General features: G+C 49.3%; 1 protein-coding gene across 5 annotated transcripts in view; it reads left to right on the top strand.

The window, feature by feature from the left end:
* Window positions 1-23186, top strand: part of SIPA1L2 (signal induced proliferation associated 1 like 2) — a 221931-nt gene that overhangs the window by 184542 nt on the left and 14203 nt on the right. For 3 of the 5 annotated variants that reach the window (XM_055080853.1, XM_055080852.1, XM_055080851.1), the window contains exons 15-19: window positions 1622-2007; window positions 6510-6734; window positions 8867-9017; window positions 11851-12070; window positions 20119-20250. In XM_055080853.1, the coding sequence (XP_054936828.1) occupies window positions 1622-2007; window positions 6510-6734; window positions 8867-9017; window positions 11851-12070; window positions 20119-20250 (1114 nt within the window). The remainder of the gene's footprint in view (window positions 1-1621; window positions 2008-6509; window positions 6735-8866; window positions 9018-11850; window positions 12071-20118; window positions 20251-23186) is intronic. The other 2 variants (XM_055080855.1, XM_055080854.1) reach the window with 1 other exon arrangement.

The raw sequence follows: 23186 nt of genomic DNA, 5'->3' as shown, positions 1-23186 counted from the left end.
TCCTCCTTGATTTATAAAGAACCACAAAGAAAGGTCATACCGTAAATTATTGGCAGAGGCAAGATTGTAGCCTCAGCCTTTGATCCTTGGTATTTCTCATCTGTGAACTCTTACCCGCTTGTGGGCACAGCACAGAGGCGGAACCTGTGAAGCGGGGTGTGTGGTGGGCGACCCTCTGCCTGCGGCTCAGTGGACAGCCGCAGATGGTACACGGTAACACCAGCCCCAGCCAACTGACAGGCAGCCCGTGTCCCCACTGTGCCCGCGGGGTTTTGTTTACTTTCTGCAAACATGGAAAAGTGGGCCGTGTCGGTGACTGTAGCTCAATGAAATTAAGCTTCCAGTTAAACGTGAAAACAGGAACTGTAGTTGTTGCCAAATGAAGCCAACCTTATAAAGTAGCTGATGTTTCAGAATCTGTGGGCGTTTGCTCAGGTCTTGACCTGAGTTGTTCCTTTCCTCCTGCGTCACTGGCCAGCTGTAGAGCTAGCCGAGTGTTACCTGCGAACGTGTGGCCTCGTCTCTCAGCTGTATCCCCACCTCGTCTCGAGCCAGCCTCATGGAGCCAGTCAATGCCACCTGCACAAAAGATCCATGTGTGACAACAAAGGGCAAAGGGAAGTTGCTTAAGGATGTGATAGGAAGGAAGGAAAGGCCAAACCACTTGAAAATAGATCGGGGCTCGGCTGGGTCTCACGACTCCACAGCCTTTGGCTGACGATTTGGGCCTCGTTAGTTTTCCCAGCCTGAGGGAGAGGGGCCGTGTCTGTACCAGGACATCCTCCGATGGGGACATTTACCCTGTTCTCCTGGCTTCGTCTTCCAGGGACCTCAGAGCACTCCCGAGAGCACCCCATCTCGCCAGCCCCCCGGGGCTGCCCTGACCTGGGCTCCGGGGCATTATGGCTCGTGCTTACACTGCGCTTCTGCGCGTGAGCTGGTTGGGTCCGTGCAGCGATCGCTGGGCTTAGAGTAATAAGCACAGGGAGGGATGGAGTGTCTGTCCAGAGCCCCATCGCTGGGATTCAAACCTGGCTCTTCAGCCCCAAACGCAGGGCTGGTCTCAGCTTCTGTAACCTTCGTTGATTACTTTCTGCTTAGAGACACCCTGGCAATAATTTCGCGTTTCATGCACAAGTAATTGAACACAGACTTGAAAAGATACCCATGATGGGAGGAATTATGACTCAGGGGGACTTTTGCATGAAACCAGGATTTTTTTTTTTTTTTTTTTTTTTTTTTTTTTGCGGTGCGCGGGCCTCTCACTGCCATGGCCTCTCCCGTTGTGGAGCACAGGCTCTGGACGCGCAGGCTCGGCGGCCACGGCTCACGGGCCCAGCCGCTCCGCGGCACGTTGGATCTTCCCGGACCGGGGCACGAACCCGCGTCCCCCTCATCGGCAGGCGGACTCTCAACCGCTGCGCCACCAGGGAAGCCCGAAACCAGGATATTTTTTAAAAGGAAGTTCTTTCCTTGCCTCTCGCACTGACAAGGGAGCAGAAGGGGTTCGGGTGAAATCATCTGCTTTTTGGCTTCCTGAGTCCGGGGGGGAATGACCTCTTCGTGAAGAAGCAAAGTGTGGGATTTGTTGGAAGCCTTCCCGTTTCTCTTTCTTCTCAAGATTGGAGAGAAAAGCTGCCCCAGCCATTCCAGCAGCAACACACTCTCCAGCGACACCTCTGGCAACAGCGATGACAAGCACTTTGGGTCCGGGGACCTGATGGACCCCGAGTTGCCGGGGCTGACGTACATCAAGGGCGCCTCCACGGACAGTGGCATCGACACGGCCCCGTGCATGCCCGCCGCGGTCCTGGGCCCCGTGCACCTGGCGGGCAGCAGGTCCCTGGTCCACGGGCAGGCAGAGCAGTGGGCTGACTCGGACATCCCCGGGCCCGACGAGGAGCAGGCCAAGATGTACGCGGTCCACGGCTACGCGCCCAGCATCTCCGCCGGCCATGCCGCCGACGGCAGCCTGGGCGACCTCAGCGAGATCTCCTCCCACTCCAGGTAAGTGCCCGCGCCGCCAGCGGCGCCCACTCCGGGCACCCTGGGCGCCGTCGCCTGCGCTGGGGTGGGAGAGGGGCCCGAAGTAGGACCAGCAGGCGCCTGAGGTCATTGTCACCTGTGTGCCACGCGGCCTGACTTCAGAGGAGACGCTTGCTTCCAGAGTCTCCTTTGAAATGTGCACACGGAAGACGTTTGTGATTCTATCTTCCTTTCTCTTGAAAGTTGAGAGAAAACTAAACAGAGATGCTCAGGGCCCTCATCAGACCACTCATCTCTCTCTCCCAGTTCAATCTGTTGTCCCGAATTTTCAGGAGATGGCAAGCTGGACAGTGCTCAGGTGATAGCAGACAGTAACGGGGGGCAGGGGGTGGCCTCTCGTCGTCCCTCTGAAGGCCCATGCCCCGCCCTCCCCTGGTCCGCAGGCCCCCTCTCACGAGTGTGTGCACCAATGAAAGTATGTTCACATCTACAGTCCAATTTAAAAAAAAAAAGACTAGCTAAATTTAAAGGAATCGTATTCTAACTACCAGCGTGCAGTATATAGTTATGAGTAGTTTTAAACTCCTCTTTGACATATGTCTGTACAGTGACTTTAAAACTCATAATTGGTGATTCCTCCCTTCAAAGACCAGGCAAAGAAACGCGTTCATTCAGGTTTGGCTGTGCGTAGAATTTACTGCACACTGACGGCCGCTCTCGTTTTCCTTGCTGCCTCCAAGGCCTTCCCTGCTTCAGCTCTGAGTTACTGTCTGACTTTTCCCCAGGACTCTTCTAGCTGCTGGAGGGCGGTCAGATGAACCCTGAGGGGTCTATCCCTCCAGGTACCTCAGGCCGTGGCAGGAGCACTTCTCCAGCGATGGGGCTTGAGGCTGGCCGTGGGGTTCCCAGGGCCTCTGCGCTCTTCGGCCCCCTTCACCCAGGCCGAACCCGCTGCCCTCTGACCTCTCCCCGTCCTCACGCGGCCGCGGCTGAGCCGGGAGGGACGAACCGACGGGCCGAAGGGAGAGTAGCTGTGACCACGAAGCAGACACATGAATCACTTCAGCTTTCCTCTCAGTCGAGGCCGAGACCTCATCAGCGGTGCTGTTATTTTCACGACTGATGTCATGGGATGTCTGATCTTGTTTGGAAAAAAGTTTCAAACTTCTAAGTCCCGGAAAATTACCATAAATTAATTTTTTTTACCCAAATCTAAAACACGAGGGTGCCTGCACACACGTGCTCACTGCCGCCTTCCTGCTTTCCTTTTCCTGTCACTAACGTCATCTGTGTCTTACATTTACATCATTTGTGTCATTCAAGGGCATTTATGTGACAAGTTAAAGAAAGCTGCGCACGAATTAGCCCACACAGCGAAGGCAGTATTTTGGCTTATGTAACCCCACAGGCCAGAACTAGGAAGGTTCTGCTTGACACAGCAGCTCTCATGATGTCACCTGAGACCGGGTCCCCCCCGGTCCGTGGGCTCGGCCGGACTGCCCTGAAATCTCAGCAGTGACAATGGCTGTGTCACCTGCTGTGTCACCTGCAGGCCTCCCACGCTGGTGCTCCCCTGTCACACGAAGAAAGTGCAGATCTTTTCAAGTTTCCGCACACAACCCCCCCTGCGCTGCCACCGGTGTCTCTTCATGTGTTCTTGGCTTTAATCACTGTGCTTTGGGGGCCTGGGGGTCAGTCCTGTCAAGCCACGCAGCTGGAGGCTGGGAAAGAGAGCCACTTCCCCAGAAGAAAATCAGAGGATCATGTCCCTGGGAGAAGAGGGGGGCAGATGCAGACAGGGTGTCCTGAGCACCCACCGTAGGCTCTGTCTTCTTCCCCTGGGCAAGACGGCGTGCAGGACATGGAGACTGTTTTCAAAGGAGAGATTCCTATTACTTTTGACCAGTTCTCTTCAATAATTTGACTTTAAATAGGTTTAGTACTAACTAAAATAATATTTAAGTGTTATCAGTGGCTTTGGTTACCTGAATTATTCCTGTCTTACTTTCAGAGACAGTTTTTAATTGGCCAGGCTGTAAAAACCATCTTGGGATTTTATAATCTCCTGGTGTCTTGTTCAGAGTGTAGAAGATTTTGTAAAATGGCTGATTTCCTGACATCTTGTTAGAGAGATGTAATTGGCATCACAAACAGAATTTTGTATTACCGTTGAGGAAAATTTCAGTGGAAACCACTTTCAGAGCACCTTCTTTTATGAATAGAGCCAGGATATTTATAGGGATTTGAAGTCAATTTTCTGGCACACCTTAAGCATTCATTAATGTAATGGGTCAGACTCGTAGAACGCACGGGAAATTGCTAGATTGCATTTCCGGTCGATGTTGCGTCTTCCACCCCTTTACACTGGACATGTGCACAGCGGTTGTAGAAGAAGGGCCGCGTGCTGAGTGAGGGGCTCCTTTCCCATCCAGGTGCCTTTTTCTTGCCCTTCTTAGTTGACAGTGACTTTACAGCCGCGTTTCGACTCCAGTTGCAGGCTTTTGCTCATGTGGAATTCATCATTAAATTAACTCTTTTGAACACCTCCTCCTGTCTGTCCCCTGACCCATATGGGAGAGCTAGAGAAAATAAGATTTCAAATATTTTAAAGTTTTTTTTTAAATTTTAAAATATTCAAGTATTTTTAAGTGTTATCTATTAATAGTTTACATTTAAAGTAAGACTTGAAATGTCCGTGTGTTGAGGTAAAAGGAACTTGGCGGCTCATTAGTGCACAAGGGACCCACCCACCACCGCTGTGCTGAGACTCTGCAGACCCTGAAATGCCAGGACCCAGACTGGGACACACATCCCCCGTGATGATGAGGGCCTTCAGCCTTTGAGTGTGTGGTCGGCTCGGAGCTGAGGCCCACTGCCCGGGGTCTCGGTTGTGAACGGGAGCGGCCCAGGGAGCAGGAGAGACTCTTAGGCGCTGGCATCAGCGCCGAGCATCCTGGCTAGTCACGCCTCCACGCCACGCACCCATGTGTCCCACCACATTTTAGCAGCTTCTCAGCGCTCGGCCCTGGTTGACAGGCTTTGTGCTCACCGTGGATCTCACCCCAGGCTGCTGTCTCCTCTCATCTAGAGAGCCTGGGCCTGTCTCCTGCACTTTGTAGCCACAGCGCTTAGCACATACAGGTCCTTGAACTTGACAAGCATTGGAATGTTTGTTGAGTGAAGGAGGGAAGTCTAAGAAGACTGTTGATAAATGCTTGTTGATTGAGCTAGTAACCCAGTGCCTTGGGTAGCCTAAGGAAATAGGAGGCACCAGCGGTCGACTGTTGCAGTTCCCAGACCATCTGTGGCACATTCTTAACGCTCTGATTCTGGTTTTTCGCCACCAGCATCACTGCCATCCCCCACCAGCTCCGCCACACGCGTGCACGTTCCCAAGAGCCATCCGGGAGTAGAGCAAGCGTCCGTTATGTATGTGGTGCGATTCCGGGATTGCACTGAGGACTGGGAGGGGGGACTTAGGACTCCTGAAGACAAGCTGCACTGGTGTGAGGGGAGAACGGGGGTGGAGGGAGGGGTGTGCAGGCATCACCACCCGTTAAGCAGTACGAGCATATGCCTAGCCGGCTCCCCTGCCGCTTCATGCTTTTAATTCAGCAAACCCGTTTGGGTTGGTTGGGTTTTTTTTTTTCTCCTAGGAGGGCAGGGCACTTAGATAAGAGCTCAGAGTACAAAGCAGTATTCATAGGAGCCTAACCAAGCTTTTGCAAAGTGAAACAAGTCAACTGCCAAAACACCAAAACAAAAAAACCCATGTTCTGGCTTCTCCTGTAAATGGCTGTGATTATCTGTTGTTTACACTTATTCATGTCATCATACTCTTTACTCTTTGTAAAGGATTGGGAGTTGGCAGTGAAACTCTAAAATGAGAACGTGAGTCTAGAAGGAAAGGATTCATGAAAACCTTTTGCCACGTTGCTCGTCAAATGGATTCGATACATTTGTTCTTAGAGTTTAAAATATTTTACTATTGGGGTCAAAGACATTTTTAATCAAGCCTGAATGAGGAAAATGGAAAAACACATCGGGCTTGTGACCATTGCCCCAGGTGCTGGTAACACAGCTCTCATCATAAGAGGCTCCCATTTTTGCCAGTCTGGTGAGTGTGCCCTGATACTCTGCAGTGGTTTGCACTGGCATTTCCCTGGGGATGGCGGAGGTTGAGCCCTTCCTCTTATGTTTATTCACCATTTGAGTTTCTTTTCTTTTGAGGCATCACTGTGGTGCCCATTTTTCTATTAGATTTCCCCTGACTGGGCTTTGAACATCCTTCTGGCCCCAGGCGTACAGCTTTGCACGTGAACACCCTTGGCCTGTGGGAAGCAGGGCGTTCCAAAGGCACGTGGCAGAGAGGCGGCCACATCTGCCCCCCCCCCCCGCCCGACTTTGCTCACAGAGAAGGACAGGAGTCGTGCGTGGTGGTTCTGAGTTCGGCAACGTGCCCGCACCGCTGAGATCTGATTGTAGCTGAGATCAGATCGCAGCTTCTGTCTTTTTCTCCCCAGTGGTTCACACCATTCAGGAAGCCCCTCAGCTCACGGTTCCAAAAGTAGTGGGTCTCTGGATACGTCCAAAGTGTACATCGTGTCTCACAGCAGCAGTCAACAGGCCCCGGGGTCCGTGTCCAAGGCCTACCACCGGCAAGGGGCCATGAACAAATATGTCATCGGCTGGAAGAAATCGGAAGACAGCCCGCCACCCGAGGAACCCGAAGTGGCTGAGTGTCAGGGGTAAGGTGTCTGGGGGGCTCTTCTCTAGGCAGACCTTGGGCATCTGGGGCATGGACCAAGCTAATGTATTTTTTCCCCCAGTAGAAACAGATTTTCTAAAAAAGAGTAATCGAGAAACATCTTGGTAAAGCTCTTTAAATGTTGGCATTTATATTTCTCTTTAAAAGTCTTCTCTTTCCTTGATGTTCTTATATAAAATTAAAACAAATTTCTTTTTCTTCAAAATAAATTTGTTTATTTTATTTATTTTTGGCTGCTTTGGGTCTTCGTTGCTGCCCGCGGGGGCTACTCTTCGTTGCGGTGCACGGGCTTCTCATTCCGGTGGCTTCTCTTGTCACGGAGCACGGGCTCTAGGCACACAGGCTCAGTAGTTGTGGCGCGTGGGCTCAGTAGTTGTGGCTCGCGTGCTCTAGAGCGCAGGTTCAGTAGTTGTGGCGCACGGGCTTAGTTGCTCCACAGCATGTGGGATCTTCCCGGACCAGGGCTCGAACCTGGTTCCCTGCGTTGGCAGGCAGATTCTTAACCACTGTGCCACCAGGGAAGTCCCTAAAACAAATTTCTGTTCCTTGCTTTTATATTCACGTACCGTGTCCTGCTCACCTCTGTACATCCTCGTGACTCGCACGTAGTAGACCCTTGGAGCGTACTTATTGACGTATAATTTGTCAATTTTAATAAAATCACTAAGTTAGCAGGAAGAAAAGGCTAGCAATTTTTATTCAAACACATAGGGAAACTGGAATAGTGCATTTTATTAGTGATTTTCGGTATTACCTTATTATCCCAGCAGTTACTGATGAGACCTGGGTTTGTTTTTTTCTTCCCTACGTCTTTCCCAAAGCAGATAGGGCCTGGAGCTCTTGAGCATGTCCATCCCCGAATCTCAGGGCCCACAGCTGGGCATGTCTGACGACCTCGTCACAAACCCTCCATGGTGGGTCTTCCCACGGGGGTTCCGTGCAGAGCCCCCAACCCCCGGGTCTTGGGTTCTTTTTTAGCTCCCAAGCCAACCACATCTTCAGTCACATTTAAAAGTTTTGAAAGCTTCTTCCCCAGTCACTGCTTTCATGTCAACAGCGCTGCTGCTACTTACAGAGCCGAAAAGTTCGGGAAACCTGACCCACCTCAGGAACAAAGCAAGAGCTGTAGCGCGTTACGATAAATCGTTCTTAATTTTGAGCATGTTCATGTGAGTTTCGTATCCTGATAATTCCCCAGTGAGCCGTCACCCTGCAACACGGTAGCCTGGCTTTGGAGACGGGGTCATCTCGGTGATGCAGGACAGTCACACACAGGTCATCCTCTGCAAGCTGCCGCCCTGGGCCGTGGGTTCCTGGAGCATCCCGTTTCAGGTCGTGTGGCCCGTCCGCCTCTGCTGACAGTACAGCCCCTGGTTCTTCACCCACCGTGTCTTCAGGAATGTTCCGTGGCTCAGATTACATTTGCAGACCAAACCTTTTAAAAACGACTCCCCAGTTTTCTCCCTGGAAAAGAGCTGAAAACAGTAATTCGGCTAGACAGTCTTTTGTTGTCCATAAATACATTTCTATATACTGGTAATCAAGGGGGACAGCTGCTTCATTTGTCCAAACGGCTTTGTGAAATGGCTGATAATAAAAATGCCTGGCAAGCACCCAGATGAATTACTGTTCAACGTCAGGTTCCCCGGGGTCCGGCTCTCCGTGTTGCAGGGTGTGACGGTGCGTGGGGTTGCCCAGCCACAAGAGAAAGGCTTTCTCAAGTTCCTGAGAAGCACCAGACTTCCTTCAAAGAACACGGGATGATCTCCGATGAATTATTGAAACTGTGTTTTCTGACACAGGTTAGGAAAGGGAAAACACAGCCTTATTTGAAACGTTGGCTCTATGTTTTTCTCATTCAGGGCTTTGGGGATCTGATTTGTTTCTGCATTATTCAGAAACCTAAGTTTGCACTCATTTCACAAGCGTAAGATGGCATGGAGATCTGGTAGAAATGCAGCAGAAGTGAATCAGCTCAATAACTAAGAAGAGCTGTGTGTGTATGAACGTGGTGGGTGAAGCCGGTGACTGGATTTTAATTCATAAGGCTACAGGCGTTTTACAGATAGGCTGATGACTCATGTTCATCTTCCTTCTGCCTTGTTTCACCAGGCTGTATGGTGAGATGGGTCTCCTGTCCACCGCAGCTCAGCAGGCAGTGGTGGGAGATGATGTCTCAGAAACTCAGCACGTGCTCTCGAAAGAAGACTTTCTGAAATTGATGCTTCCCGACAGCCCCTCAGTGGAGGAGGGGAGGAGAAAGGTTAGTGACTTTTGTGTAGCTTTGAAGTTACCGGAAACACTAAGGAAAAGCCTAAAAAGACGCCAGGGCTTCCAGAGTTCTCCCACATGTGGCCTCTCTTGTGATCCTACCCGCAGCTCTGTGCCCGGTTGGCCATTTTCACTGTTATTCCCCCAGGAAGCAGAGTGAGCCTGGGAGAGGTCAGGAAGGGCAGCTTTCTAGACGGACAGATGAAGCTAGAGGCAGGCGGGCCTGGCCTCAGTTCTCTCTCAGCTGCAGTGACCATCAACTGTGTGATTTTGTTCATGTGACTTAATCTCTTGGCCCAGTGTTGTCCTCTGAAAAAAGGAAGCAATGATAAATGTACTACAGAGTTACAGCAAAGATAAGAACCGACCTCACAGAGGACCCGGATATAACGGGTCATCAGAAATAGTAGCTGTTAAAATTCACACCGCCTGACTTTTGCTCCGGAACTTGTACCGAGTTCCCCAAGCCATCCTGCTTGGGTGTAATCCTGTTCCAGAAATGGGCTGGAGTTGGGTACTGTACTGCCTGGCATTATAAATCAGATGGCACTTGCCCCGTGCTTGTAAACCGTGCCCACCCACAAGGAAAGGCCACGCATCAGTCTCACAAACCAACCTCACATTCGAGGGCACGGCTTCATCACCATGGCGCAGACCCTCGCTACCGTTAGATGACTTTATTGTCCTTATTAGTTTTAGTTTTATTATGTATTATTATAGTCTCTTAAACCACTTGGTTAAGTAATGGAAAGTATGAAAAAGGACTCACAGGTAATCTCGCGCAATCTCCTCTTCTGGCAAGTAACTGATGCCCCAACTGATGAAATGTGACGTTCCCATAAATATTTGGTGGCAGAGTCAGCCGTGGAATGCAGGCCTTCCTCCCTTGTAATTCAGCGCTCTCTTGTCCAAATGAAAAGAAAAGAAAAAAGTCAGACATGGCCATCCTGACTGTGATCAGGATAAACAGCAAGTCTTTGTGCTACAGTCTTCCCTATGATAAAACAATGCTGCAATTAACCTAATTGTGTTCTCAGAATAACACTCTCATGAGATACTACCTCAAAGCCGCTTTAATCTAATGGGCCTGTAATCATGTTCTGAAGAGCCTGCTGGTTGTGTGTGAAGAGGGAATCTGGGAAGAACTCAACAGAATGAGTCTTTTTTTTTTTTTTTTAACTTGTATCAAATCATGTATATGGTACTGTCTAAGCTTGGGTGCAGGCTATTGTACCGAAAGTGCAAATAGCTTTTCTTTTAATAGGAACAAACTTCTCCTTGACATGTGTTTTTTTTTCTTCTAAGACAAATCCCCTCCATTTCGTGGTGCAAACTTAACTTTGCAGTTCACACACACTCTGGTTCCCATTCATCAGCTGGACAGACTTGACAGAATGAAAGGAACACATACAATAGAAATACTTTTAGCCTTCTGGCTACATTCACAAACGTAAATAGCCATTTCTGTATTTGCTTGATGCAAACATTCTGGCTTTTACTATTATTGATGTAAAAGGAATGTGGTTCAGGATATAGAAGAAGTTGGAAATTCAGATTTGATTTAATTTTTCTTGAGTTTTTGACTACTTCTTTAGTATGAATTTTCCCTACCCTATCTGTGATTTAACACAATAATTTTAATGGTTTCTTTAAATCTGGTTATGATTGATTACTATAACTCAATTCTCAACAACTGTAATAGACTGTTGTGAGTGAAACTCTAAAGTATGTAGACAGTAAGACTTTCCTGGACCAATACTGTCTTTCTTGAACCTGTGTGTGGCTTAGAAAGCTGCAGTGCTCAAAAATTAATATTATTGGGCTTCCCTGCCTGGTGGCGCAGTGGTTGAGAGTCCGCCTGCCGATGCAGGGGACGCAGGTTCGTGCCCCGGTCCGGGAAGATCCCACATGCCGCGGAGCGGCTGGGCCCGTGAGCCATGGCCACTGAGCCTGCACGTCCAGAGCCTGCACTCCGCAACGGGAGAGGCCACAGCAGTGAGAGGCCCGCGTACCGCAAAAAACCTGCCCTCCGCAACGGGAGAGGCCACAGCAGTGAGAGGCCCGCGTACCGCAAAAAAAAAAAAAAAAAAAAAAAAAAAAATTAATATTATTATTATGAACTAGATTAGATTGAACCTCGCATGTAGTTGATTGGTACAGAAATAACCTAATATTAAAATGTAGTCATTTCCAATTAAAATCAAGCCAGCACTAGGTGTGGTTTTGAATAACTATTGCCTGAAATGGCAGCGTTCTGTATTTCCAGAAGCTGCCACAGCTAAAAGGTTTTGGAGCTTCCATTTAACATTTCAGGATAGAGCTGCGCCTGTCTAATTAGTGGTAATATTTCAAAGAACGTCAAAGGAGGAAAAGAGCCACATCGAATAACTGCGGGAAGCCCTTGTGCATTGGCCTCGGTGACCTGTGTGCCTGGTGTAGCATCCCTAGGCGGAGGCTTTGCTGCTCAGAGATACTCCCACGGTGGTACGGGACCCCGCCTAAGTTAGTCAAATGAGTTTCGCGCTGTCAGCTTTCTTTTTTTTTTTTTTTTTTTTTTTTTTTTTTTTTTTTTTTTGTGGTATGCGGGCCTCCCTCTGCTGTGGCCTCTCCCGTTGCGGAGCACAGGCTCCGGACGCGCAGGCTCAGCGGCCATGGCTCACGGGCCCAGCCGCTCCGCGGCATGTGGGATCCTCCCAGACCGGGGCGCAAACCCGGTTCCCCTGCATCGGCAGGCGGACGCGCAACCACTGTGCCACCAGGGAAGCCCCGCGCTGTCAGCTTTCTGACATCTGTTCTCCCTTCCCTCCGCCTGTCTCAACCCCTAGTTTTCGTTCTATGGGAACCTGTCCCCACGGCGCTCGCTGTACCGCACCCTCTCGGACGAGAGCATTTGCAGCCACCGGAGGGGGTCTTCCTTCGGCAGCTCCCGAAGTTCCATCCTTGACCAGGCCCTGCCCAGTGACACCCTGTTCAGCACAACCCCGCCCTACCACAGCACCCTGCCACCCCGGACCCAGCCGGCGCCCAGCATGGGAAGCCTGCGGAGTAAGTGCCCGGCGTGGCCCGAGCTGTTCTCGTGGGCTCTCTGGGGTGGGTCTCCTACGGGGGTTGGAGGGACTCGTTTATTCTTTAAACTATATATATCATTTGGTGGTGTGTTTTCTCTTTTAGTGATTTTTGAAGGTGGTAAAAGCCCCAAAGTGGACATTTTTTTAAAGTTGAGCACTACTGCTAATTTTTCAGAAAATTGAAAAACCTGTATTAAATGTTTTTAGCAAGTGAAATAGTGACCTTTATACTCAGCTCAGCTATTACATCCATAAAGAAAAAAGTGTCTAAACCTGATAAAGAGAAAAGGGTGCCATGGTGGTAGATTTTCCGGTGGGTAGCATGCAGGGAGGAAGGTTGGTTTTCTTGCCTCCTGTGTCTGTTTCTTCTTGGTCTTCCAGATCTGGTGAAGGCGAAGGTGGCAGGTGGACATCAGGACACCTGGGGCCCAGCCCTGGCTCTTCCCACGTGGTGCCATGTCCCATCACTTAGATTCTCTGTGTCCAGTTCACTCCAATTTATTGGCCACAGGTTGACTAGATAATTTCCAGATGATTTTCCTTCAAATCCTAAAATCTTTCCTTTTTACATAGTGTTAGTTTCCTATTAATGTGTCAGTGTTGAAGGGTGATTTTTTTTTTAACGTTAGCTTTATTTCCTTTTTTATGAAAAAAGTTAATTTCTATTGTACAGGAAGAATGACGATTAAATCAGAAATATATTCCTTGTCAGGGTTTTTTTCAATTTCATTGTAGAAAGCATTATCCTTAGAACCAATTTGAACTTCATAATACACATATAAGTCCCAGACTAAATGAAATAAAAGTTCTAATAATCTTTCTAATGTTTAACATAATTGGAAATGAACCTTGTCTCATAAAATTCTTAATCTATTTCTTTAAGTAACATAATATCCTGCCTGTTAGGAAAAGTCCATTTGCCTAAATTGGAGAAATACTCCCTCTTATCTGATAAAGGTATGAAGGTCAGACAGACATATTCTAACACCCTAATATTTCTCCAAACGTTTGTCCTTTTTTGTAAATAGGTAACTTTAATGGCCTCTTAAAGCTTTCCTAAAACCAGTAAAACTCTGTTTTCTTGCAGATGTCATATCTTCCACTTAAAAATGCTTGAGGTATGATTGTGAAATCTACAGTTTATGTGTTACTGTAGTTCTTACATTCTACCTTTCATTTGCTTCCATGTGGAAGACGCACAACTGACCCTTGAACAACAGGGATTTGAATGTGCAGATCGACTTACACACAGATTTTTTTCCATGTAAATATCACAGTACTACATGCTCCACGGTTGGTTGGATCAGGGGATGTGGCACCTCGGATGCGGGGGCCAACTGTAAAGTACACGCAGATTTTCCACTGTTTGGGTGGTCCACGCCGCTAACACCCACGTTGCTTAAGGGTAAACTCTCTATCCTTTTTTCAGCTTCACTTTTTTTTTCTTAATAAACATCATTTACTTAGAGCAGTCTTAGGTTCACAGCCAAAGTGAGCATAAGTCATGCAGGCTTCCCGTGTGCACACCCGCTGCCCCGTCTCCCCCCGACCACAGGGTACATTTGTCAGAGGACACTGACACATCTTCATCACCCAAAGTGCATAGTTTGCATTGGGGTTCACTCCTGGCGTCGTACATTCTATGTGTTTGGACAAATGCATGATGACGTATCTCCCACTGTAGTATTTTACAGAGTATTTTCATCTCCCTAAAAAGCCTCTGTGCCCCGCCTGTTCATCCCTGTCTGCCCCTCACCCCTGGTAAATCAATGGTTCTTTTTTTACTGTCTCCATAGTTTTGTCCTTTCCAGGTGTCATACAGTTGGAGTCATACAGGGTGTAGCCTTTCCAGAAATACATTTGATTTTCCTCCATGGCTTGATAGCTCACTTCTTTTTAGTGCTGACTACTGTTCTATTGTCTGGGTATGCCGATTTATCCTTTTTAAAATTTATTTATTTATTTATTTTTGGCTGCGTCGGGTCTTCGTTGCTGTGCGCGGGCTTTCTCTAGTTGCAGCGAGCGGTGTCTTCTCTTGTTGCGGAGCACGGGCTCTAGGCACGTGGGCTTCAGTAGTTGTGGCTCACGGGCTCTAGAGCGCAGACTCCGTAGTTGTGGCGCGCGGGCTTAGTTGCTCTGCGGCATGCGGGATCTTCCCGGACCGGGGCTCGAACCCACATCCCCTGCATTGGCAGACGGATTCTTAACCACTGCGCCACCAGGGACGTCCCTATATCCTTTCTTAGTATGTTCAAAGGTACAATGGAAACAGGCAGGATACACTCTCCACTATCCAGGTTAAAAACTGCCTGACTTGCCTTCATTGTCTCTTCTTCTGGGAAAAGCAGTAAGAGTGGCCCTTGCTGTTTGCGCTTCTCAGATGAAACCTTCTTATTTGGCCACGTGACTCCTCCAATTTCCAAACTTCACAACCTACTCAGAAAAAAAAATTCTCTAGGTTTGGTGGATCAAATGACAAAATATAAATAAGGGAGCTGGGAGTAATTTGAATTAATGTGTCTCCCCCAAGACACTTCTGATTCCCTTGTCCCTCCCCACCAAGAGGTTCAACTGCAAGGATCTGCTTGTCCCTGGGAGGATGCTCGCCCCTGGGACCCCTGACGCCACACTCACCTGTGTGGTTATCATTCCTGTATCTGCTCAAGGCGGATTTCAGTCATCTTTTGCTTTCTGTGGTTTCTGGCCACTCAGCAGAGCCCCTGTGAGCAGATCTCGCTCTGAGAGTAGTTCTAACAGTCTGACCCTGGAACAAGCCAGAGAGTTGACAGGTGGGAGCTTGTGGCCAGCAGACGCCTGTGAGCGAGACATGAGGACTATCTGGGGTCGCCCAGGTGTTTCTCTTAGCTTCTCAGAGACTTAGCTTCACGAGAAAGCTTGCAGTGGAAGTTAGGTTAGTTCTGCCAGAGCGTGTAGCACTGGATGGTTCAGTAGCTACAGAGGTTGAGCAAGAATATGCAGAAGGCACATGTATTCTCCTAAAGCTTCCCAGGAAGCATCTGACCTTCCACTCATAGAGACTCACTTGGATCTTGTTCCTGATTTGGAGCAAGGTCAGCACAGGGGAGGGTTGGCAAGTCCATCTTTTCACGGTGAGCCTCAGGAGACCTCATCGCTGCACCTTTCCTCCATGTAGTTATCAGTCACAGGCTTCTCGTTCAGACAGTTTTAGCTTTTCCAAGTCTCAAACTTGGGCCCATCTCAGAATCTCTCTTCTCCTGAGACCGGGATCTTAATCCAACCTTGGAAGACAGATGACACTTAACAAACACATTTTGGATGTGACTCATGTCATAATTCATATATATTTCCTGGGGGTGGTTTGGGGATCCCTGAATGTGCTGTATCATTATGTCTTCAACTTGGAGGTATAAAAATATGACCAGCTCGAACAATTGAAAAAATTCTGAGAGCTTTCTGCATTGCATTTAGGGCCTGTGTTTCCATCATTGGTGGATTTCAGAGTAAAATTTCTTTTGGGGCCCAGGTAGAAAAAGAGAATAGGGAGTGGCCATTTTGACACACAGTTCACAGGCCCGAAAACCAGTGATATTGAAAAGCGCTCATAGTATCCTTGTCTCCTTGACCATGTGGTTACCTGGCTTTGTTCAGTGCAGTCCCAAGCACTGGCAGGTTTAGAGCATGTTTAAAGAGAATTCCTGATTATTTACGAAATGGAGTTTTATGAAACTCTCCAAGGAATGGTAGAAATCTTCCTATGTGGGTAGACTTTTAGAACAAGAGTTCTTAAATTTTGAAAAATAAAAACGGTATTAGGGCTTCCCTGGTGGCGCAGTGGTTAAGAATCCGCCTGCCAGTGCAGGGGACACGGGTTCAAGCCCTGATCCGGGAAGATCCCACATGCCGTAGAACAACTAAGCCCGCTGAGCAGCGGGGAAAGAGGGTGGGTGGCCGTGCACCGCAACGAAGAGTAGCCCCCGCTCGCCCCAACTAGAGAAAGCCTGCACACAGCAACGAAGACCCAACACAGCCCAAAATAAATAATAAAATAAAATTAATTAATTAAAAAAAAAACACAAGGTATTAGGGTCTATATGTTCCCAAATGCTATAGTTGTGACCTAGGCCCCTCGCAAAGGATGCTCCTTGAAGTTTAAAAGCGAGTTTTAGCAGAAATAAAAGAAATTAGTCTTTTCCTTATAGTTTAGTACCCACTCAAGATGCCACAGACCCCAGGTGCAGACTTAGTGGTGTGTGGCCAGCGGAAGGGTTGCCCTTGCTTCCGCTGGCATTGCAGACAGCATCCGTGGCCATCAGAGGAAGAGTATTCTTCGACTCTGTGTGGCGCTTCCTTCTCTTTTTTTCAAATGTTCTCAGTCTCCACTGTAACAAACATCCATTGGTTTCTGGAGAGTAATTGTGAAACCACAGCTATCTGACCACCAGGAAATGCTAACAGGAAGGCTCCTCCGCATTTATAACAACAGCGAGAAAGTCAGACTCAATAAAGCTGGTCCCCGCGATTTCAGGGTCGGGATAAACAAATAGGAAGCCCCAAGGTCGATGTCCAGGCCAGAGAGCAGAGGCCCCAGCGGCGGTGCCTGGATGTCGGCTGCCCTTCAGAAGCCGCGAGTCGCTTTCTTTCCTGGACTGGCCAGAGGAGCAATGTGGGCTCTAGAGCAGCACTGGCTTGAGAGAACTGGCCTTGAAATAACAGGTTTGGGTACCTAAGTCGTGCCTTTTCTTTCCCATCTGGAAAGCTCAGGAAACAACCCAGTTACAGCTGCTGTAGGCACACCAGGCGCAGGGGCTGGTTCCTGTACGTACTTTCACAGACCCCAGAGCAGCGTCACCAGCAAGACTCATCTGCTCCTGTCGGCCTGTCAAGGGCAGAGCCTGCACCTTAGGGTTATCCCATCCCTAGGCACTGATACAGTACCTGGTGGGACCCAGAATACAGCAGGTGCAGAGTAAACATCACCTGCATGATACCTAACGTCAGTTATAAGTATTATAAAGAATTTTTGGTGGTTTGGAGTCTTGGACCAAAAAAACAAAAAAGCTAATTATTTTCCGATTATATGATTTTCCAAGCATTGCAAAAATTTTAGGTGCTTTTTTTTTTTTAAACAATTTAATTTTTAATTTTTTTTTTTTTACAGTAGGTCCTTGTTGATTATTTATTTTAAATATAGCAGTGTGTACAGTGCTTTTCATTTTGATCATTCAGAGAGGAACTTAGGGGAATTCCCTGGCGGTCCAGTGGTTAGGATTTCAGGCTTTCACTGCTGGGGCCCAGGTTCCATCCCTGGTCAGGGAACTAAGATCCCACAAGCTGTGTGGTACGGCCAAAAAAAAAAAAAAAAAAGAATACAGAGAGGAACTTAGGGGGCTCCTACTTCATTTCAGGTGACACTCCTTGACACTGGTATCGTCCTGCTTACTGAACGACAATGCATTTGGACTTCAGTCCGTGCTTTCTCGGAGCTCTGCTCTCAGAGCTGCTCTTCCCCAGGCAGCTGCTGCTGGGCTGTGTCTTGGTGACTGTCACCTCCCTGGACAGGCCTCCCTCCAACATGCCGCTGCTCGTAGGATCTTGTTCATTTGTTTCTTCCCTCTCTCGGTGTCACTTGTCGTGTAAGCTCTGTGAGAGGGTGGGCCTTGTCTGTCTTACCCACTGCTCTGCCTCATCCTTCGGCATACAGTAGGCATTTAACAAACACACCATAGATGGTTGAGTGGATAGTACTCCAAATAAGCTCTTGAGGGAGGGAATCTGCTCCAATTTACTAAGCATCTTTGTCGGTTCTGTAGTGTCAAATAAACACGAAAGTCCCATTGACAACTGGGGGAGAGGAGTGACTGTTTACAGGAAAGAAGAAATATCCCTCCTTTTGCTTCCTGGTTCTCCATAGAAGTTGGAGGAGGTTAGAAGGATGCCCTGGGTTTGCCTCTGACGGTGACACGCCCCTGCTCTGTGGGTCGCTAGGCCCTCTCACTCCACACACACTCACTCTGGGCAGGAGCTTCCTGGCCACCAAACTTCAGATCGGTGCCACACAGAGTGAGAGCTCCGATCTTTAACCCAGGCTGGTCAGGGCTCCTTTGTCAGTCCCCCGTTGGGTGTTTGGGGAAGATGCTCTTTGAGCTCACGAACGCAGGAGGGACAGGAAGAGGAAGGGGACAAGGGACTGTAGCCCAGCCCTCCTCTCTCACTGCCTCTTCCCCTCTTGGCCTCTGTTATTCTGCTGTCTGCCCTGACTCCTGTTAGAGCCAGTCAGGGCGCTGTCTGCTGGTGCTGGGGAGAAAGCAGACAGCACACAGAATGTGTACTGGGTTTGATTTTAGGCTGTACGATGCCAGAAGCTCAGGTGAAGGATTATTTCTTTATAAAGGCAAAGAAAATCCTCAGGTTGACATTTCTTAGCAATACATGACCAAGAGACTGTACTTTCGGTAAAAATGTTCATTCAGCTGAATAATTTTTCACTCCCTGATGTTTTCCTCTCCAGTGAGGGAAGGAGAGGCAGCGGGTGAGGGGCGTGTCCCATGCACACCGGCTTCCAGCCGGCCCGTGGCCCCCTTCCCAGAGCTGCGACATGCACACCCCTATTCCTGACCAACTCAGCCGCAGGGAAATCAGTGGCAAAAGTAATTCCCACCTAGTCAAATAGTTTCTTTTCACTTGGTGCAGAAAACCTGCTTTAAGCAAAGCAGCTGATGTGTTTGAGAGACAGGGGAAGTGATTGAGGGTCCCTGGGCTTCCTGACCTTTCTCTCTGGGGGGGGGTGGGGGGGTTGAACCTTAAATTCTGGGCGAAGACGGGACCTGGGCGGGGTCAGCGCAGCCTCTGCCCTTCGGTGCCTCCCTGGGTTCACAGGGGTCCGTCAGGAGAGAAGCAGACAAGGACAGAGAACATCACACATAGAACACGCTGGAGCACGTGGAGAAGGGAGGGTGGCGGGAACGGTGTTGATAAAATACCCCTTACTGGTTTCGCTTCAAGATGGAGGGGGCGATGGTTCCACATTTAAGTGGGTTAATGTTAAAAACAGTGGCTTCATCGTTAGCTGCAGCTGTTAGAGGTAGCCTAAGAGCTGCATGTGGAAGGTGCTGGGAAACAGAGCATTAGGGTCCTTCAAGGCCAGATCACAGGCACCCTCTGTCCTGGTCCAGGTGCGAGCATTTCACGGTTTCCCCAAAGGATGTGGGCGCTAAAATTACAGGTGCACTTGGTTAATTACGTCCCTTCCTTAATTGCGGGCTCAGACGGCCAGGTGGTCATTATTTTGATTGGTCTAATTAGTCAGATGTGTCTGAGAGCAGCTGCGTACCACATTCTAGGCAGGGCCAGGAGAGGCACCTTAGAGAAGGTCCAGCCTTTGGGAAATTTGTCCGCAGATGCATAATGAGTTCCTAACAACCACTATGGCTAGTGACATAAACGCTTCAAGTCGTGTGATGAGAGTTTAAAGAGAAGAAATGTAAAAGGTCTGTTTGCACAGAGAAAGGAAGACTAGCAAACATTCGGTGCCAGTTAGGGAGAGGGTTTTGGTTTAGCCAATGATCACGCTGCCTCATGAAGTCAAAAGAGTAATCCAACCACCATTTTTGTACATAGCGAAATGCACAAAAGAGATTGCACCGAACCGTTTCTACAGCAGAGGCTTCAACACTCTTCACACAGGGGGAAGTCACCCCAAGGGAAACAGGAAGTGACCCTGAGGGTGGTCAGACTGGGGTGGTGTCCTCGGGAGAAGCCCACCTGGGAGACACTCCCCTCTGCTTTTCTGATTCGTGTGAAGGCTCAGTCCTGATCTTGCACCCGGCCCCTGCCTGCTGGCGACCTCTCAGTGAGCCTGGAGGTCGCGGCTCCTTCACAAAGCCCCTCCTCTCGAGCGCTGTGTCTCTTGGGTGACTGCGGTGGGATGTCTGTTTCTTTACTGGGACAGGAGATCTTTTACAAAAAGCTCCCTGGGCCCCTCTGAGGGCCCGGCCGGTAGCCGTGCTGTGATCTGACTGACACTCTGGTTTTGTTTCTGTCTAGATGAGTTCTGGTTCTCCGATGGGTCCTTATCAGATAAGTCCAAGTGCGCAGATCCTGGCCTGATGCCCCTCCCGGACACGGCCACGGGGTTAGATTGGTCCCACCTCGTGGATGCTGCCCGGGCGTTTGAAGGTAAAGACTCGCAGCCTCTGGGGCCGGGGCAGCAACACAGGGCCCGTCCGGGTTAACGTCTGGATGCTCTGAGCATCTTCCAAGAGGAAAACCGGGGGATGGCTTGGGCTGAGACTGAGGGCCTTTCCTTAGGGAGACCCAGGCACGCAGGGAAATAGCACTGGGCAAAGGGCCTCAAACCTGCTTCCAGGTCAGGCGCCAGCTGTGACCTGGCAGGCGTCACTTGTCCTCTGACACCTGTGTTTTCTTACCTGGAATGGATCTAGGACACAGACTCTGCCTTTCCTCCCAGCGTGATGAGGTGAGACGGGCGGAGAAGGCCCTTCAGAGGTCCAAGCCGCGCGGACAAGCACAGGCCTGGGCGTCTGGTGGCTTGGGGTCCCTGCAGACTCTGGTGTGGCCTCCGTGACCCAGCGGGTCACCCTGCACGGGCCCCGGCTTCCTCCTCTAACCATGTGGTCAGGATGGTGCTGGGCTGGCTGATCTCTGGGGCCCTCTGGCTGTCAAACTGCCGTCCACCATCTCTGGAGAAAGTTTCTGTGAATTTAGGAGGGGAAGCTGCACCTTTTCTCCAGCCTGCAGGTAAAGGGGGCCACGGACAAGGGAGATGCCTGCCTCCCAGGTACCCTCTCGACCTTACGCGTAGGTCCAGGGACCCCGGCGACCCAGATTCAGACTTTCTGCCATTTGCTGCTACATCCTCTCCATGACCACAGCCTCTGCACCTGGGTGACCTGAGACTCCCCTGTGTGTCTGCGTCTTCACTGCCGCCCCCCCAGGGATGGCCGTGACCACCCGAGTGGCCCTTTTCTCTCCCTCTCCTTTGACTCACCTGCTCTGGTCATCGGTTCCCATCACCTGTGATGTGCAGGCTTCAGGAAAGGGACTCAGATTCCTTTCCCAGGAGGGGCAGGTGCACTTTGCAGTCAGGCTGCTGCAGAGCGTGGAGGTCAGCTGCCCTGCTAGGCAGTTTCTCTCATCAGCTGGGATCAGTGCCTCTGGTCCTAAGCACCATTTGTGGGGGGAGTCTGGGGTAGGGCTGAGTGGAAAGCTACTCTCAAGCTAATTCAGGGACACGTTAATTCAGTACAGGTTAATTCAGTACAGGGACGTTTAGCTCTGGTAGATGGGGGGGCGGGGAAACTGTTGGGAAGAAACTCCTGCAAAAGGCATGGGCTGTTCCTGCCCCCTTATTAGACAGAGTACAACTGTTTGGGGTTTGCTGCTTTACAGTACTAGTCCCGTGTGGAAACTTGAGAATGCCCCCGTCTGCTTGGCAATGCAGCCTTCATTTGTCTCAACCAGAAGATGGTTAGAGTGCATTATAACAGCCCTCCGAACACTGGCCCGACATGACCGAGCCCCAGAGGGCACGAACACGGTCTCACCTCTGTCCAGAGCAGCCCAGGCAAGAGGGAGGAGCATTTTCTCTCGCCCGTTCCGTGCCCACTCTTGTCTTACTGCCCGAGGAGACTGTAAGAACTTCTATTCTGTCTTCTCCGTTCCCCCACTGCATAAATATTAGCGTAGTGCTTACCACACTGAATTCCGCATTATTCACCTCTCTGTCTCTTCCTATTAGATGATAAGTTTCTCAAGGGAAGCCTGCTCCTTCAATTTATCTTAGCTTTATTGATCAAGCACAGGGCAAGATAACCGAATGAGGAGAGCTCGTACAAAGGAGCCAGTAGGTCCAAAAATGCACAGGACCCTGTGCACCCTCAAGCTGTCTCAGCTCACAGCGTAATTTTTAACCTCTGAGGTCCTTCTGCATTTTGTGTTCATTTTTCTGATTTAAAACAACACATATCACTTTGTCTCCACCCTCATTGGTGTCTTTGTTTGGCTCCCTTCCACCTCTTCTGAATAAAATCGCTGCTATGAAATGGATTTTTTCAGGGAGCTGGGCTGCAGGTGGGAGGGCGAGAAAGCAAAATGGTGCGGATAGCAGTGACTGAATTGTCCATCTAGGGGGGCTGTGGTTGTGATCGCAGCCCTATGGCTGGGCTGCTGGCCTTTGCACAAGTCACTTAGCTACACGCCTTGTGCCAACGCTAAATGTTGGACGCCAGTCCTCTAAGGTACATGCTTGTGTTGGGCTTCTGCCTGCTTGTCTATGAAATGAATTCCTTTCCAGAGAACCTGGAAGGCTTCTCCCAGCCCTACCCTCCAGCTCTGCAGTTCCATTCTTCAGGGTTTTTCTGAGCTGGAGTTAGAGGCTAGCTGGGAGTTGGCATCGTCAGACAAAGGAGGAAAAAGCACAGACATCCCAGGTAGCCAGTGCCTCAGGGGCAGGGGTACCTAAGTTCAGCCGAAAGAATGTGGGATTCTATTTGCAGGGGGAGAGGACTTTGGTTACCTGACCCTTCTGAACTTTCCAATCAACATTTTATAGAAAATATGGAAAGAGTTGAGGTCGTGTTTAAAAATTTCAGTTGTTTGCGGTGCTACTCCGTAGGGTAGCATGCCACCTTGAGACATTAGTCAGCTCAGGAAAATTCAAGAATTTGCAACTCCAGACCTTTGGCTAATCAGATTCTTTGGTATCGGTGACGCAGGTTGGTATGGTGGTGACCAGGCGTGATCCGTCCCCTTAGCACTTTTTAAAAAAATTTATTTTATTGAAGTATAGTTGATTTAGAATGTTGTGTTAATTTCTGCTGTACAGCAAAGTGATTCAGTTATACATATATACACATGTTTTTCCATATTCTTCTCCATTATGGTTTATCACAGGATATTGAATATAGTTCTCTATGCTGTACAGTAGGACCTTGTTGTTTATCCATTCTATATATAATAGTTTGCATCTGCTAATCCCAAACTCCTAATCCATTCCTCCTCCCCCCCACCGACAACCACAAGTCTGTTCTCTCTGTCTGTTTCTGTTCCGTAGATATGTTCGTGTCCTATTTTAGATTCAACATATAAGTGAT

The sequence above is a fragment of the Physeter macrocephalus genome, chromosome 20 (genome assembly GCF_002837175.3).
Source record: "Physeter macrocephalus isolate SW-GA chromosome 20, ASM283717v5, whole genome shotgun sequence".
Classification (NCBI taxonomy): domain Eukaryota; kingdom Metazoa; phylum Chordata; class Mammalia; order Artiodactyla; family Physeteridae; genus Physeter; species Physeter macrocephalus.
Note: the sequence above shows the minus strand (reverse complement) of the source record. Positions and strands in the feature narration are given on the sequence as shown.